The 13,510-nt window shown below is 46.7% G+C and overlaps 5 protein-coding genes across 5 annotated transcripts; 4 read left to right on the top strand and 1 right to left on the bottom strand.

Annotated features, from left to right (window-relative positions):
* Window positions 1–618: 618 nt before the first annotated feature.
* N7516_006540 (serine/threonine-protein kinase) lies at window positions 619–4,590 on the top strand (the record flags this gene model as incomplete). The annotated part of the gene is made up of 5 exons (XM_057219260.1): window positions 619–1,202; window positions 1,253–1,981; window positions 2,041–3,920; window positions 3,972–4,304; window positions 4,355–4,590. 5 exons carry the CDS (start codon window positions 619–621, stop codon window positions 4,588–4,590), a joined length of 3,762 nt encoding a protein of 1,253 aa, XP_057073351.1.
* An 880-nt stretch (window positions 4,591–5,470) lies between these two features.
* N7516_006539 (uncharacterized protein) lies at window positions 5,471–5,830 on the bottom strand (the record flags this gene model as incomplete). Its single annotated transcript, XM_057219259.1, has 1 exon — window positions 5,471–5,830. The coding sequence occupies one exon, from the start codon at window positions 5,828–5,830 to the stop codon at window positions 5,471–5,473; it is 360 nt and encodes a 119-aa protein (XP_057073350.1).
* A 2,803-nt stretch (window positions 5,831–8,633) lies between these two features.
* Window positions 8,634–9,753, top strand: N7516_006538 (uncharacterized protein; the record flags this gene model as incomplete). Its single annotated transcript, XM_057219258.1, has 3 exons — window positions 8,634–8,825; window positions 8,893–9,009; window positions 9,124–9,753. 3 exons carry the CDS (start codon window positions 8,634–8,636, stop codon window positions 9,751–9,753), a joined length of 939 nt encoding a protein of 312 aa, XP_057073349.1.
* Window positions 9,754–9,765: 12 nt separating this feature from the next.
* On the top strand, window positions 9,766–10,113 carry N7516_006537 (uncharacterized protein; the record flags this gene model as incomplete). The annotated part of the gene is made up of 1 exon (XM_057219257.1): window positions 9,766–10,113. The coding sequence occupies one exon, from the start codon at window positions 9,766–9,768 to the stop codon at window positions 10,111–10,113; it is 348 nt and encodes a 115-aa protein (XP_057073348.1).
* A 1,490-nt stretch (window positions 10,114–11,603) lies between these two features.
* N7516_006536 (glycoside hydrolase family 11 protein) lies at window positions 11,604–12,312 on the top strand (the record flags this gene model as incomplete). Its single annotated transcript, XM_057219256.1, has 2 exons — window positions 11,604–11,854; window positions 11,910–12,312. 2 exons carry the CDS (start codon window positions 11,604–11,606, stop codon window positions 12,310–12,312), a joined length of 654 nt encoding a protein of 217 aa, XP_057073347.1.
* Between the last annotated feature and the right edge of the window lie 1,198 nt (window positions 12,313–13,510).

Raw genomic sequence — 13,510 nt, 5'->3', positions numbered from 1 at the left:
AAGTGTGAATAGTGGCATGGAATCAAGCTGATAAGTCAATTCACACAATGAAACAAGGCAAAAATGCCTACAACGGAGTCAAACAGGTAGATAGATAGTAAACAACAATAGAAGGTGCTAAGGCTAAGTACATTCCGATGGGAAGGAAGGTATCTCTCTCATTCCAGTCCAGCCGAAGTATGCCAATGCCAACCTCTTGTCCTTCATGAACATTGGCACTTCCAATATTTTTCCCTTCGTCTTGTGTTTTTACCTCGATTTCAGTCAGTTGGGGGTTGTCTCTCGAAGTCTTCTCTCTTTTTTCTTCTTTTTGCCTGCTGCATCCTCCGTCTATGATGTGGTGTTAACCAGTCCTTGTCACTCTTTGATTTCTATTCTTCCTTCTTTCCCAGAAAATTCTGGAGCCGATCTTTACAAACAACTTCTTCTCGTTGAGACTCGGAAGGAGTTGTCCTTTTTGCGTTTGATCTAATTTTCAGTGCGTTAGCTAATGTTATCTTTGACGTCGAAGGATCAGCTAATGGAGTCTATCTAGATTGAGAACTAATCTCCCCAATTTAACGAGACTTGTAAAAACACGCCAATACGCTTTGCACCACCTTTACCATAGACCAGACAATGTCGGACGCCAATGACTCTCAGCGGAGGCGTCAGCCCTTGAGAGATGCATCGAGCCGAATCAACCAGTCTAGGTCGCCAAATGTCGAGACACCGCGCCTAAGGATCGAGGAATCAGAGCAGATGAAGAGTCCTGACAGGATGTCTTTTCCTATGACCCCAACCCCATGGAGAAACAAAGAAAATGAGCGCCTATCCGTGGCTACCGACCTGCAACCCGACTCAGCCCGAAACTCGATCATGTCTGCCGCATCTCTCCTGTCTTCCAAAGGGAAAAGAAAAACACACGTGGGACCATGGCAGCTGGGACGAACACTGGGGAAGGGGGCCACTGGACGGGTTAGACTAGCCAAGCATGCTGTCACCGGACACACGGCCGCTATCAAGATCGTTTCAAAAAAGTCAGCTGCTATGGTTCAGAGTGAGAGTATCGCAGCAATGGACCGGAATATGGGAAACTTCCCTAACAATTCAGCCACCCGACAAATGCCCTGTGGGATTGAACGCGAAGTGGTCATCATGAAGTTGATTGAACATCCGAATGTGATCAGTCTCTATGATGTCTGGGAGAACCGTGGAGAATTGTTCGTCTCAACCACCTTCAGGATTGAAAACAAACTAACACGCTCGCTAGGTACCTTGTCCTTGAACATGTCGAGGGTGGAGAGTTGTTCGATTATGTATCTAACAATGGTCCACTGCCGGAAGAAGAGGCTGTGCGACTATTCCGACAAATCATTGCGGCCCTCGGCTACTGTCATCGTTTCAATATCTGTCATCGCGATTTGAAGCCCGAGAACATCTTGCTGGATGCGAATCATAACGTGAAACTGGCTGATTTTGGTATGGCTGCACTGCAACCTGCAGGCCACTGGTTGAACACTTCATGTGGTAGTCCTCATTATGCAGCACCGGAAATCATTTATGGCCGGAAATATCGTGGCGACAGAGCTGATATGTGGAGCTGTGGTATTATCCTGTATGCCCTTTTGACTGGTTATTTGCCTTTCGATGGAGGTGATTTGGGAAGCACCCTGCGGCTTGTGAAGAAAGGGGACTACATAATTCCACCCGAGTTGAGCGACGAAGCAGCAGATCTCATCCAGCGTATCCTCCAAAAGCGTCCGGAGGACCGGGTATCCATGCAAAACATTTGGTTGCATCCATTGTTAACCAAATATGAAAAGCTTCACAATGCCATGGTTGACCACTACGTCGGTCCACCTCCTGCCCTGTCCGTGAAGGACTGCGGCAAAACCCTGTCCTCTCAGCAGGACATTGATCTTGATATCCTTCGCAATTTGCAGACTTTATGGCATGATGTCAAGGCCGAGGAACTAATTCAGAGGCTTCTATGTATCGAGTAAGTACCGCCTGCTAAATTTTAGAGCGACTCGCATCACGCTAACAAACCACTATCAGACCGACCCATGAGCGGATGTTCTACAACGCTTTGGCAAGATTTCGCGATGAGCAGCTTGAGAACTACCAAGGACAACCTCTAGAGCACTCAGCTAGTGACTATCACCACATCTCCCGCCCCGGTGGTAGAGTTCGTCGAGGCCGCAGCCAGACGGGCCAGGGTAATTCCAAGTGTCGCGCCCAGTTCCCATCTGTCAAAGAGTTCCCTCGTCGGGTCAGTTCCTTCAAGGAACCGATGTCCTCCGGTTCTACTGCAAGCTATGACCCATATCGGTCACCCAACCACAGTAGTACAACATCGGAAGCACAGTATGTCAATATTACTGTCCATCGAGAGTCCTCGGAGAAATCTCAAGCTATTCTATCATCGCCAAGGGTGAACCCCCCGCCCTCCATTGCGGAGGAGCAAGAGCCAGAGGAATTGGACGGGCCAGATGGATCACCCTTCACTGTTCTCCAGAAGCGGAAGCACGGGCCCAGCTCTATGAAGTCTTTCGTCTCTTCCAAGGTACCTCATTCCAGCTCCCGGGCTCCCGGGTTGTCGACACACTCCATGAGCTATCGACGCAACGTTTCCTTCCACCACGCTCGCAACCGATCTCATGGAAATGCATCTGCCAAACAAAAGAAGAGAAAGATTGCTGCGCCAACTCAGCAAACTGAGATTAAGCGCTCACCGAGCACCTGCAGCTTGCAGCTTATGGCAGATGGCCTCGATCTCCCGGACATGCCAAGCAGCCCGCCCCTACCAGCCCAGCCAACCGTGGTACGAACGAATGGTCCGAAAGTCAAGAGCTTGGGGCAAGTCAGAAAGGTTCGCGAAACAGACTACACGTGGAGGGAGGACACGCGAAAAGTGTCCCATGAGCTCAGCCAGATTTGCGAGGAGGCATTCAATGGAAGCTCTGTTACAACTATTCGCACCACGAGTGGTGGATCTGGATACGAAACACCGGCGACACCAGTGTCAATGGCAAGCCCTGAGCAAGTTCATCCTACTCCGACAATCCCGGTATCTAATACTGCCAAGGACTCATCTCAGCCTTACAATATCAAGGAACTTACTGAGACACGTCAAAAGCTTATTGAGCATAGCCGGGGTCGAGAGGACAACGTTGGTGGCTATCTTTCCGGTGTCATTACTCATCTCGATCGCTTGATTGAAGAAGACCAAGTCAAGAATGGTACACAGAGAGAGCTGGATGTAGCGTCTTTCCAAGATCCTTTCGTCACTTCACCGAATGAGCCCTCCCTACCTATTTCCAATGAGAATTACGCAAGCCCTGTCCGCGGCCCCATTGAAACCAGCCCTCGACGTCAGCAAAAGCCACGGGGGTCGGTCGCTACATATCAGGGCGGTGATGCTAAGGCAACTATCCGGATGGTCCCCCACAGCTCACTTCCCTCCATGGAGGAGGTTAAGCCCTTGACTATTCGGAAGAAGAACTCCAGCAAGTTCGTTTCACCACACGTTCATGAATTTACTATGGGTGACTCTATGGGCGGCGATCAGAAATTTTCAATTGGTTCTCGACGTGGTCGTCAACCTAGTGGCCTGGCTCCCATTGAAGAAGTTCCTCTGTCTCCTAAGAAAACAACACCCCGGGCCCCCGAAGGAAAGAAATGGTCATGGTTTAAGCATCGCGTTCAGGGCTCTGATACTCCTCCTGCTCTCCCACCTAAGGACACCCACCTCATCATCCCCAGTGGAGGAACGACTGTGCACGATCCAATTACCCTCGAGCCCGCTTCTCCTCCCAAGGCAGAGAACAAAGAGCGGGCCCCAAAACGAAAGACATCTATGGATCGCTTTGGCGGTGGCTTTTTCAAGAAACTTTTGACAAAAAAGTCCACCCAAAATATGGAAGAACCTCCTACTAGTGAGTGTAACCTTCGAAAATTATGTGCAATATGCTAATTATAATTGATAGACCCGGAGAAAGATATCCAAACCACGCCAGCCAAGGATAATCGTCATTCTTCATTCATGTGCAAGGGACTCGCAGACACTGACAGTTCGACTGAAGCTGACGATCCGCCAAACCCATTCAGCCAAAAGCGCCGCTCAATCGCCAACCACAACTGGTTTGCCCGGGTTTTCCAGATCAAGCCTGCTACCCAAGTCATTGCGTTGAACACTTCAAAGGTCAAGGGACGCAAGGAACTATACAAGCTCCTTCGCGAGTGGCGGGATTTCGGTATGGAAGATGTGTACCTGGACAAGACCAACAGCATAGTTCACGGTCGTGTCAGCGAAGCAAATTGTAAGCCACTCGTCTCATCTGATCCAACCCTTATACTAATCATCCGTTAGTCCTCCATCTTCGAGAGGTTGAGTTCACTGCTGAATTTTACACTGTTCTTGAGCACGGCCACCAAGCCAACCTCAGCTTGGTCCGCTTCAAACAGGAGCGTGGCGCCGCGTCGTCTTTCAACAAGGTCGTGGAGACCGTGCAGACCACACTAATGCGCCGTGGCATGGTTGTTGAAGACCCAGCTCGTGCAAAGAAAATGTCGCGCGTTCTGGACTCTGTTCCTAACCGCAAATAAGTCATTTCCGACTTATTTCTCTCATATCCTCTCGATCCCATCATGAAGTATCTCCCTCAAATACTGTCAGCCAACTATCGTCTTTCACTTCTCAACATTGTACCCGCAAAACACCCTAGCATGCTGCGTTCCAGCCCTGCAAAAGCACTTAGCATCTCATGTTGTCCGATCATTCACCTCCACACTCTTTATCATCTCATCCAAGACCCGGAAATCACACAGGCCTGGTATTGCAGGCCACATTCATTGTTTTATTTCATCTCCTCCAATCCTTCTTGTCTGTCACTCACTTTCTCTACTTGTTAATTATCCATTGATTTTTGGCTTGTGTGGGTTTTCTTTCTGGGGTCCTTGTTTGTCAATTATAGCAGTTCATCTAATTTCTTTCGCTTTTTACTCTCTTCATCTGCCTCTCCCATTTTTGACCTTCACTTGGCATAATGCTTAATGTCGGCCAGTCGGATATTGTACCCCCATCCATCTTGTTGCTCTATATCATCGTTTACTTAAATAATGCCATTTGAATATCTGTGCTAGTAACCGTCCATGCATTATACGATCCTCGGCGTAAGCATAATACATTACCTCTGCCACAAGCCCCATCCAAATGCAGTTTTTTACCAGACTCTTGACCGTTATCCCCTCAACTCAAGCCTGGAGTTATCAATTTATCGGTCCTACTTGTTTCGAATACTCATTATGGTATGCCGTTGTTTCTTAAAATCGATTTCATTTCTTTTGTTCGGAGTTTTCACATGTGTTTCAACTCAAGAACTTCCAACACGATGATTATTACATACGGGGTCCTCCATTATCTGCAGTCCAATAGTGAAGTACAATAGATAGCAGCTGTCATTCCTTCGGTCCTGCTTATACAAGCTCACTCGTCTTCGCAGACCACAAATGCACGGTTCAAGTCGACCACTTCACCTCCACTTAGTGACACCCAAGTCTTTTGAGCATCGAGTTCAGCGTGATAGTGATCGCGTTGAAAGATCACGCAAGAAGTGTCCTGCTGGAATGCGACGAGTTGTGCGCTCGAGGCATACACAACCCCATCCTTCGAAACTGGAGTCTTTCCCCAGAGATGAGCGACGGACCGCGGGTGACCATCGGTAGGAATAGCAACATTGGCATTAGCGCCGGATTTGTCGTTTGCGAGTTGGACAGTTGCATCTCCTGCAAGTGCCCCAGTAGAGAGACAGGCGAGGAAGAGGGCGGAGACTTCGACGAACTTCATATTGGAGGAAAAGGTCTTTGGGTTGGGTTGACTTGAATTTGATTGAGCAATTGAATTGAGTGCAGTAAAGCTTTCAGAAGTGGTCTGAATGTTCACGCAAGTGTGGGAATCTTCCGTCCTTAAATAATTTCATGAAGGATGGATATCATGCCCATCACAGCCCACTGATACCTAGGAAGCTGCGGCCGAACGACAGAGTTACGGGCGAACCACTTAACCCGTGGTTTGATGTTTTATGGTTGGTGACAAGGTCGAGTGACATGATTCACGAAAAACCGTTAGGCCTAGATCTACCCCGCACCGCATTTGGAAGGTTGTAAAAGACCTTGGGATCACGAGAACATGATATGAAGCTTGGTTGGCTGCGTTGTATAAAGGTTGACGAGATAATCAGGATTGGAACAGACCCACCTCGGTGTAGGCGATGAGATTCACCACCGATTGGATGGAGATGATACTTTTTAGACTCTTTGCAGCCAGGTTTTTCTCATTCTAATACGAGCATATTGCTAAAGCTAACATCATTCATAGGTAACGTCTAGATTCCACTAATAGCAATTGTATGGTTCAACTTGATGTTTGAATGTCTTGAAATAAGGTTTCCGTGACGGGTGGCGTTTTAGCCGCTTAAGGCTGCATCTGCCGCAAAAGGCTAAGGCTAAGGCTAAGAAAGGCTAAGGCTAAGAAAGACAAAGGCTAAGAAAGGGCAACGGTAAGGAAACTTAAATGACGGTAATACCTACGTATACTATACCCGGTATTGCCAAACAATCGCTTTGTTGTTATATTGTTTCTAGTAAACTTCTGTACTTCCAATCATTGCTAGCAGCACTGATGCTTTGTCAATGCATTCAAGAGTAGGTTACATTTCTTTTATCCCGGTCTTCACTTTTGTGGACGTGGATCTTCGGGTTAGCCAATCTAATTGGGTGCTTCTTCATCCGAAGGTCATGTATGGGCGTTGAATATAACCTAGTACCCTAGTTCTAGAACTTAAAAAGCGTCACTATGGTTGGTCACTATGGCAACTATTGGCGCAGGACAAGAGGTATCATTTGGTCGGGTATCCGGCTCCTCTTTAGCATTGCGATTCAGACTCTTTCGTATCACGAAGTCGCCGTTTTCATCAATTGCGCATGTTATGACGTTGATTCGAAGAGCTTGCAGATTTTCCTAACATTCTGGTACACAGCTCTTGCCAAACAGCTGATGCTACTACTCAGTCTTTTATGAGGCCCTGGAGGTATTAGTGAGAGGCGGTGCCACGATTACCGGTGACTAACTATTAGTATTGTTGACATACAACAGAAGCTTGACGTAATTTAATTTAACCAGACCACAAATAGGTATAAAAGTATAGAGAAGAGAAGGAGTAGAACGATCCAAACAGCAATAGAAGTAGCAGAGAAGACGGTAGTAAAAAGGGACCGTGCGGGGACCGGCTATATAGCAGGGCGACAGAGTGAAAAGCGGGCCAACACCTTACATATCTAGCTCCCTAAGTAGTTTAGATGGAATTTATGATCCCTGGCTGAATATCCTCCAAGATTTCTCCCAATTCCTTCCACACTTTTTGTTGTGCCTCCAATCCAGCTTCGCTTTGGACGGACGTTGACTCCGGAATCTCCAAGTCTGTTGGCAAGCTCCCTCACCACCAACACTTCCAGGAGCTTCGAGGTGGAATAGCGCTCTTGTATATCTGCCGTTTCCTTACTGTCCAGCGCGACAAACGTGTTATCTGCAGTCCACTCCGGGAAACTTGTCCAGGCGTGAACGTCGCTTGTCACGATGGAGAGACGTGGGCTGGATGTCGGGAAAGCTCTAGCAGTTGCTTTCAACTTAGGGAGGAGTAGAAGGCCCAGCAGAAAGGTGCTAATAACGTTGACCGTAATAGTACGTTCATGGCCCTCGGAGATATCAAACGTATAAGTCGCAATTCCGGCATTCTCAATCACGATATCCAGTCGAGGGAGTTTGGATGTACGATTTTCAAAAGCTTTGACCGAGTCAAAAGATCCGATGTCAAGCTCCTAGACCTCGCACACGAGGATGTGGGGGGATGCTTCCGCTGGCTAAACGGCACAATTGAACTCCCTGTCGTCTAACTAGCTGGTCATTACTTTAATTAATCGGTCATAACTAGTCAAATAACACCTCTCTCTCCGTTTCACTCCATTTTGTTACTTCCTCCCCGTGTGCTATTCTCCGAGTGCTGCTATAATCTAGATGGTAGATGAGATCACGAGTACAGTATGAGATAGAAAGAAGGGTAGACAGCTTCTACTTATGAAGGACGAATAATGTGACGATGGGGTATATCAACCCGCTGACAAATTTACACATTCGATTTCCCATCCTCGTAACCTTTCCGATCCCAGACTCACAAGAAAAGATCCCTCTCTTCGATCACTTTCCGCTCTCTGACAACCTCTCTAGTCAACGGAAGGTTACTTGTAGTATAACATCACGTATCCCCTCATAAATTGGCGAAAACGCAATCGTGGGCTTCTAGCAGACCCAGTCAATGAAATTATGCTGTAAGACTGGCTACGTTTCGTTTCGTTCGGACGGAGATAATTCCACAGACCCTATCTCCTTGTGTGGAGAGTAGAACTTCCTTTTTGCTCCGGCCCGAATTCAAGTCCACTCGCGCCCCAATAAACATATAGACCTCTTCATTTTGTTTTATGTCAGCGGGAAGATATGACGGGAGTATAAATAATGACATACCCTCTCTTGCTAATAGTTCAAAATCATCTTTCGTCTATTTTATCTTTACATTTGTTAGATATTTTTGCACATCATGTTGGCGAAGGCAGCTAGCTTGCTGACAGCGGCAAGCGTTGTTGCTATTTCTTCCGCAGGCCCTATTATCCAGACCGTCTCGAGGGATGTGGTAGTTGTTGGCGGGGGTGCTGCTGGCGCCTATGCTGCTGTTAGACTCCGTGAGGACTATGGGAAGAGCATTGCATTGGTTGAGAGAGAGACACGTTTGGTGAGTAATCTGGAAATAATTCCTTCGTACCAGGTGATCAAGGCCTAATGATGTGCTCGTTCGACAGGCTGGTGCGGTTGATACCTGGACTGATCCAAAGACTGGTATGCCCTACGAATTGGGTGTTGAGGCACTCCTGGATTATGGCAATGCTACACAATTCTTTGCGCGGTTTAATGTATCGGTACATGCGTCTGAACAGGGATTAGTGAACACCAGGTATTCAGATTTCAGCACTGGAAATTTCGTAAACTACACGTCGCCCACGGCAGCTGAACAACTTGCTGCATTCTAAAAGTATGTGGAATTGTGCGAGAAATATGAGGACATCATGTTGCCCGGACTGTGGAATTTCCCCACCGCCGACAATATACCAGAAGATCTGCTTTTAAACTTTGGTGATTTTGCGAGAAAATACGAGATTGAGGCTGCTGTGCCTACGATCTGGGACATATCGGCTGTAGGCCTAGGGCAGCTAGAGACTCAGCCGACCTTTTATGTTATGCAGTTGTTCCCAGCACCGCTTGCCCGAGTCTACACTGGCAAGGCCCGGACTCTATATGTGGCGTCCCACAGGAACCAGGAAAAATATGATAGAGTGTCGGACACTCTGGGTGATGATGTCCTCTATTCAAGCACTGTCGTCAATGCAACAAGAACACCCAATGGTGTTATAATTATTGCCGAAGGCGCAGACGGGAACCAAACCGAGATTCGCGCAAAGCGTTTGCTCATCGCTATCCCACCAACTGTACCCAATCTCACACCGTTCAAGCTCGACAAAAGGGAACTCAGTGTCTTGTCTAAGACAACATACACGCAAGCCTATGCTGGTGGTGTTGTTTCATCGAACCTGCCATTGAACACAACCATTATTAACACCGCTTCTGGAAACTGGTTTGATCTCCCGGATCTGTCGCTCCTGTAGTGGTATAAAAGCATGGATTCTCCTGACCGCTATCATAAGATTATGATGTTTGGAAATGAGACCCTGGATAGCAATGGGTCAAAGGCGCTGATCGAGCAGAGTTATCGCCAGTTGATCGGTGCAGGCAGTCTGCCGGAAGCAACTGACAAGGGCCTTGAATGGCTCCACTTTGCATACCATGGATCTATTAACATCCGGGCCTCTGTCGAGGACTTAAAAGCTGGCTTTATTCAGGAACTTTATTCTCTGCAGGGTTATCTATCCACTTGGTATACGGGTGCGGCTTGGTCCGCGCAGTTACATACTCCCACATGGGCTTTTTCGGACTCTGTTATCCCACGGTTGATAGAGGGCCTGTGAATGAATTCTAGTCATTGGATTATTTACAGCATCCTCTTGTTGGTTGTTCCCTCCCGGCTGATTTCCTATGTCTTTGTACATAAACTTGGGCTTGTGCAGCCACTTGGACCTGTTCACTCTGGGTACTTCAGCACGATCCGGCGCTTTTTATCAGACTATCCGAAGGGACAGACAGGTATTTAACATGCCCGCTCTTTATTCTTTTTTAGAATCAAGCAACCTTCTGTCAATATCAATGATTTCCCTTAGTAAAGAAGACCCGTATTCACATACAAACATCCAATTCAATCCTGTTTTAACTTGCGGAGATGCCGTCAACAAAAGTGTACAATAATCAGGTATGCAGGGGTCACACCGTCACACTCTTGGAAATGATGCTACCTAGCTAATAATCAAGGTTACAGGAGAAAGATTAGCACATCGGGCGCGTAGTCCATCAGCTAGTCCCAATATGCGTAAATTCACAATCGTACAATTCTCTCCCTAAAACAAAACAACAATGATCTAAATTTAACAATCTGGTAAGAATTAATAACCAAAAGCATATTAAAAAAAGTTAGTTATATGTTTCTTCCGTAAAAAGACGGGATCTGAGGCAGCCCTTTAGGGATGACTTGCCAAGCCCTAAATCTCATTCATCCTTCGGGGAATTATTGAGATTAACAAAAGGGTTGGAAAGACCTAGATAACGGCTAAATAAGGGTTAAATTACTCAATTTGTTACCTGATCGAAGATTTCTGACAGAAACACAGCCAATTGTCAAGGCTACTTATATATCTGGCACATTAGCGGCCCGTTCGAGATATATTTCTAGTAAATCCACTGACGATCACCAATTACGTACAGCCGGCCGTATAACCTCGGTGCATGTACTCCGTAAGATCACGGTAGACATAAAGTTCCCTACTAAGCTACCTACCTTAATAGGCGCAGGAAGATACCCGGTCACCAAACATTAGGCTAAGATACACATTCGATGATCTACACATGCATGGATCAGCTACCTCGCCATGGTTTCGCTGGCTTCAAGTCGACTTCCCTACTGATCGAAATAGTCGGACAAAAAAGCATTATGTAGCCTTCGTGTTATCGGCTTCCAAACTGCTTGATTTTAGGTTTTAGGCTAGCCAAGCCAAGCAACGCCCGCCCATGTCCGGGTTCTTTAACATTTTTGTTTTCATTTGGCGACGAAGCTTAGCCGAAGAGTCCAACTGTAGCTTGAATCAGCGATGATGTGATTTTACGCCGGCTGAATGACACAGACATCTTCCCCCATGATCAGCACAATTAGGATACATGACTTCAGCATAAATAGGTTACTGGCTAAATTGAGGCAAGACATCCACGAACACGAAACGGTTTGAAACGCGCCCCACATGATCCTATGAATATATAATGAAAGTCTTCTCCCGAACAAATCCTCCGCCACAAGCTACACAATTCAATCCATCCGTCTTCCTCAATTACTGACGGCTTTTGACTCTTCATCATGGTCTCATTCTCCGCCCTCTTCGTGGCTGCCTGTGCAGCTGTGACTGCCTTTGCTCTTCCCAACGACTTGGAAAAGCGAGCGATCACCACCAACAAACAAGGAACTAGCGGTGGCTATTTCTATTCTTTCTGGACCACTGGTGATGGCGCTGTGTCCTACAACAATGGTGATGCGGGTGAATACAGCGTTAGCTGGACCAACTGCGGATCTTTCACCTCTGGCAAGGGCTGGGAAACTGGCAGCGACCGGTAAGTCGAGAGCACCTCGCTATTTATTAGTGATATACTTATAAGTACGAATTAGAAACATCAAATTCTCCGGCTCTTTCAAACCCTCCGGAAACGCTTACCTCGCTGTCTACGGGTGGACTAAGAGCCCCATGGTCGAGTATTATATCATGGAAAATTATGGAGAATACAACCCCGGCAGTAGCATGACCTTGAAGGGAACCGTGACTACCGATGGATCCGTCTACGATATCTATACCCACAAGCAAGTAAACCAGCCTTCTATCGACTCTGATAGTTCCACCTTCGACCAGTACTGGTCTATCCGCCGGAGCAAGCGCAGCAGCGGAACCGTCACCACTGCCAACCACTTCAAAGCTTGGGATAAGCTCGGAATGCCTCTTGGCTCGCACAACTACCAGATTGTCAGCACCGAGGGATATAAGAGCAGTGGATCCGCAAGCATCACCGTTTCCTAAACAAGCGAAAGCCCTGCAGTGGCTTCATGCGACGCGTCCACTTGGTTTGGCTAAGTCTGTTGAAAGAGCCATTATAAACCTGCTAGATCTGCAGGGAGGAAAAGGGCTTTGTAGGTAATATGCCTATGGTCTAGTTCATCCGGATCTTGGTTAGGCTTCTCTTCGATAGCTTTTCCCGGGGTGAATTTATTTTTGAGGCCGATTCCGAATTTCTAGGAATATCTCAGATAACATTTTTCTTTCCTTCGTATATTTTGACATACTGGTTTTTCGATCAAAATTTTATATGGACGCTCCGAAACCGCTCGCTTCCGGCGTGGGCTTTCTTTGGCACCCTTTCTTTGGGGTCTGCCTGGCTCTCCTTCTAGGGGCGTAACATGTAGGCCTTGACAAGTCCCACAGCACCGGTGTACCGTAGCACTAGGCCCTTGGTTCGGTACTACAGTGCTGTATCGGGAGTGCTATAGTTAAATAGTATAAGCATAACTAACCTTGTGATATATGTAAGTAATTTCTATGTGTTTTATTTATAGTAGTTAAATAGTAAATCTAGAAAGATTATTATTATATATATTTAATTATTTATGTTTTATTTACTCGTCTATATTATTAGCTTTAGAAATATCTTCGATCTTACACTCTAGTTACTTCTTTATTATTACCAACAGCGACTATATTACAATTAGATAGTTAAGCCTCTACCTTTCTTTCTATTAGCCTTTATCCTTTCGTTTAGGTCTCAGTTTTTTAATCCCCTGATGCAACATTCATTGTACATACAGGGGTAAGCATCTCGTCATTCATGACAAGTATACTTCCAAAGAGATCTAAGAAGCTGTCCTCGTTATATACAAGATCTTGGGGGCCACCCGGTACGACTTGGAAAAAAAGCAAGGATTAGTCTCTGCATAGAGAACACAATACGTTGCTTTTCCCCGTCATGACCCTCGCCTGACCAACAGGAACTAGCCTGACACTGTCACAGTTAGGGTAAGTCACATGGTAGGTCTTCACGTAGGTGCCTACGTACGTCTGCCCCTACCCGGTCTACATTGCATATACGCACATATGTAATCTAGGCTGGATGCTGGATGGGGTAGGTGCATGATGTAGCATGAAAAGGATGCAATACTCGAGCTCCATTATGCAGCCAAGATTCCCCCTTCACAGGGACAAACTATAAAGTCAATAGTCCCGT

The sequence above is a fragment of the Penicillium verrucosum genome, assembly GCF_028828655.1.
Source record: "Penicillium verrucosum strain IBT 35672 chromosome Unknown utg000002l_segment0_segment0, whole genome shotgun sequence".
In the NCBI taxonomy this organism is placed as follows: domain Eukaryota; kingdom Fungi; phylum Ascomycota; class Eurotiomycetes; order Eurotiales; family Aspergillaceae; genus Penicillium; species Penicillium verrucosum.
This window is presented reverse-complemented; position numbering and strand designations above follow the sequence as displayed.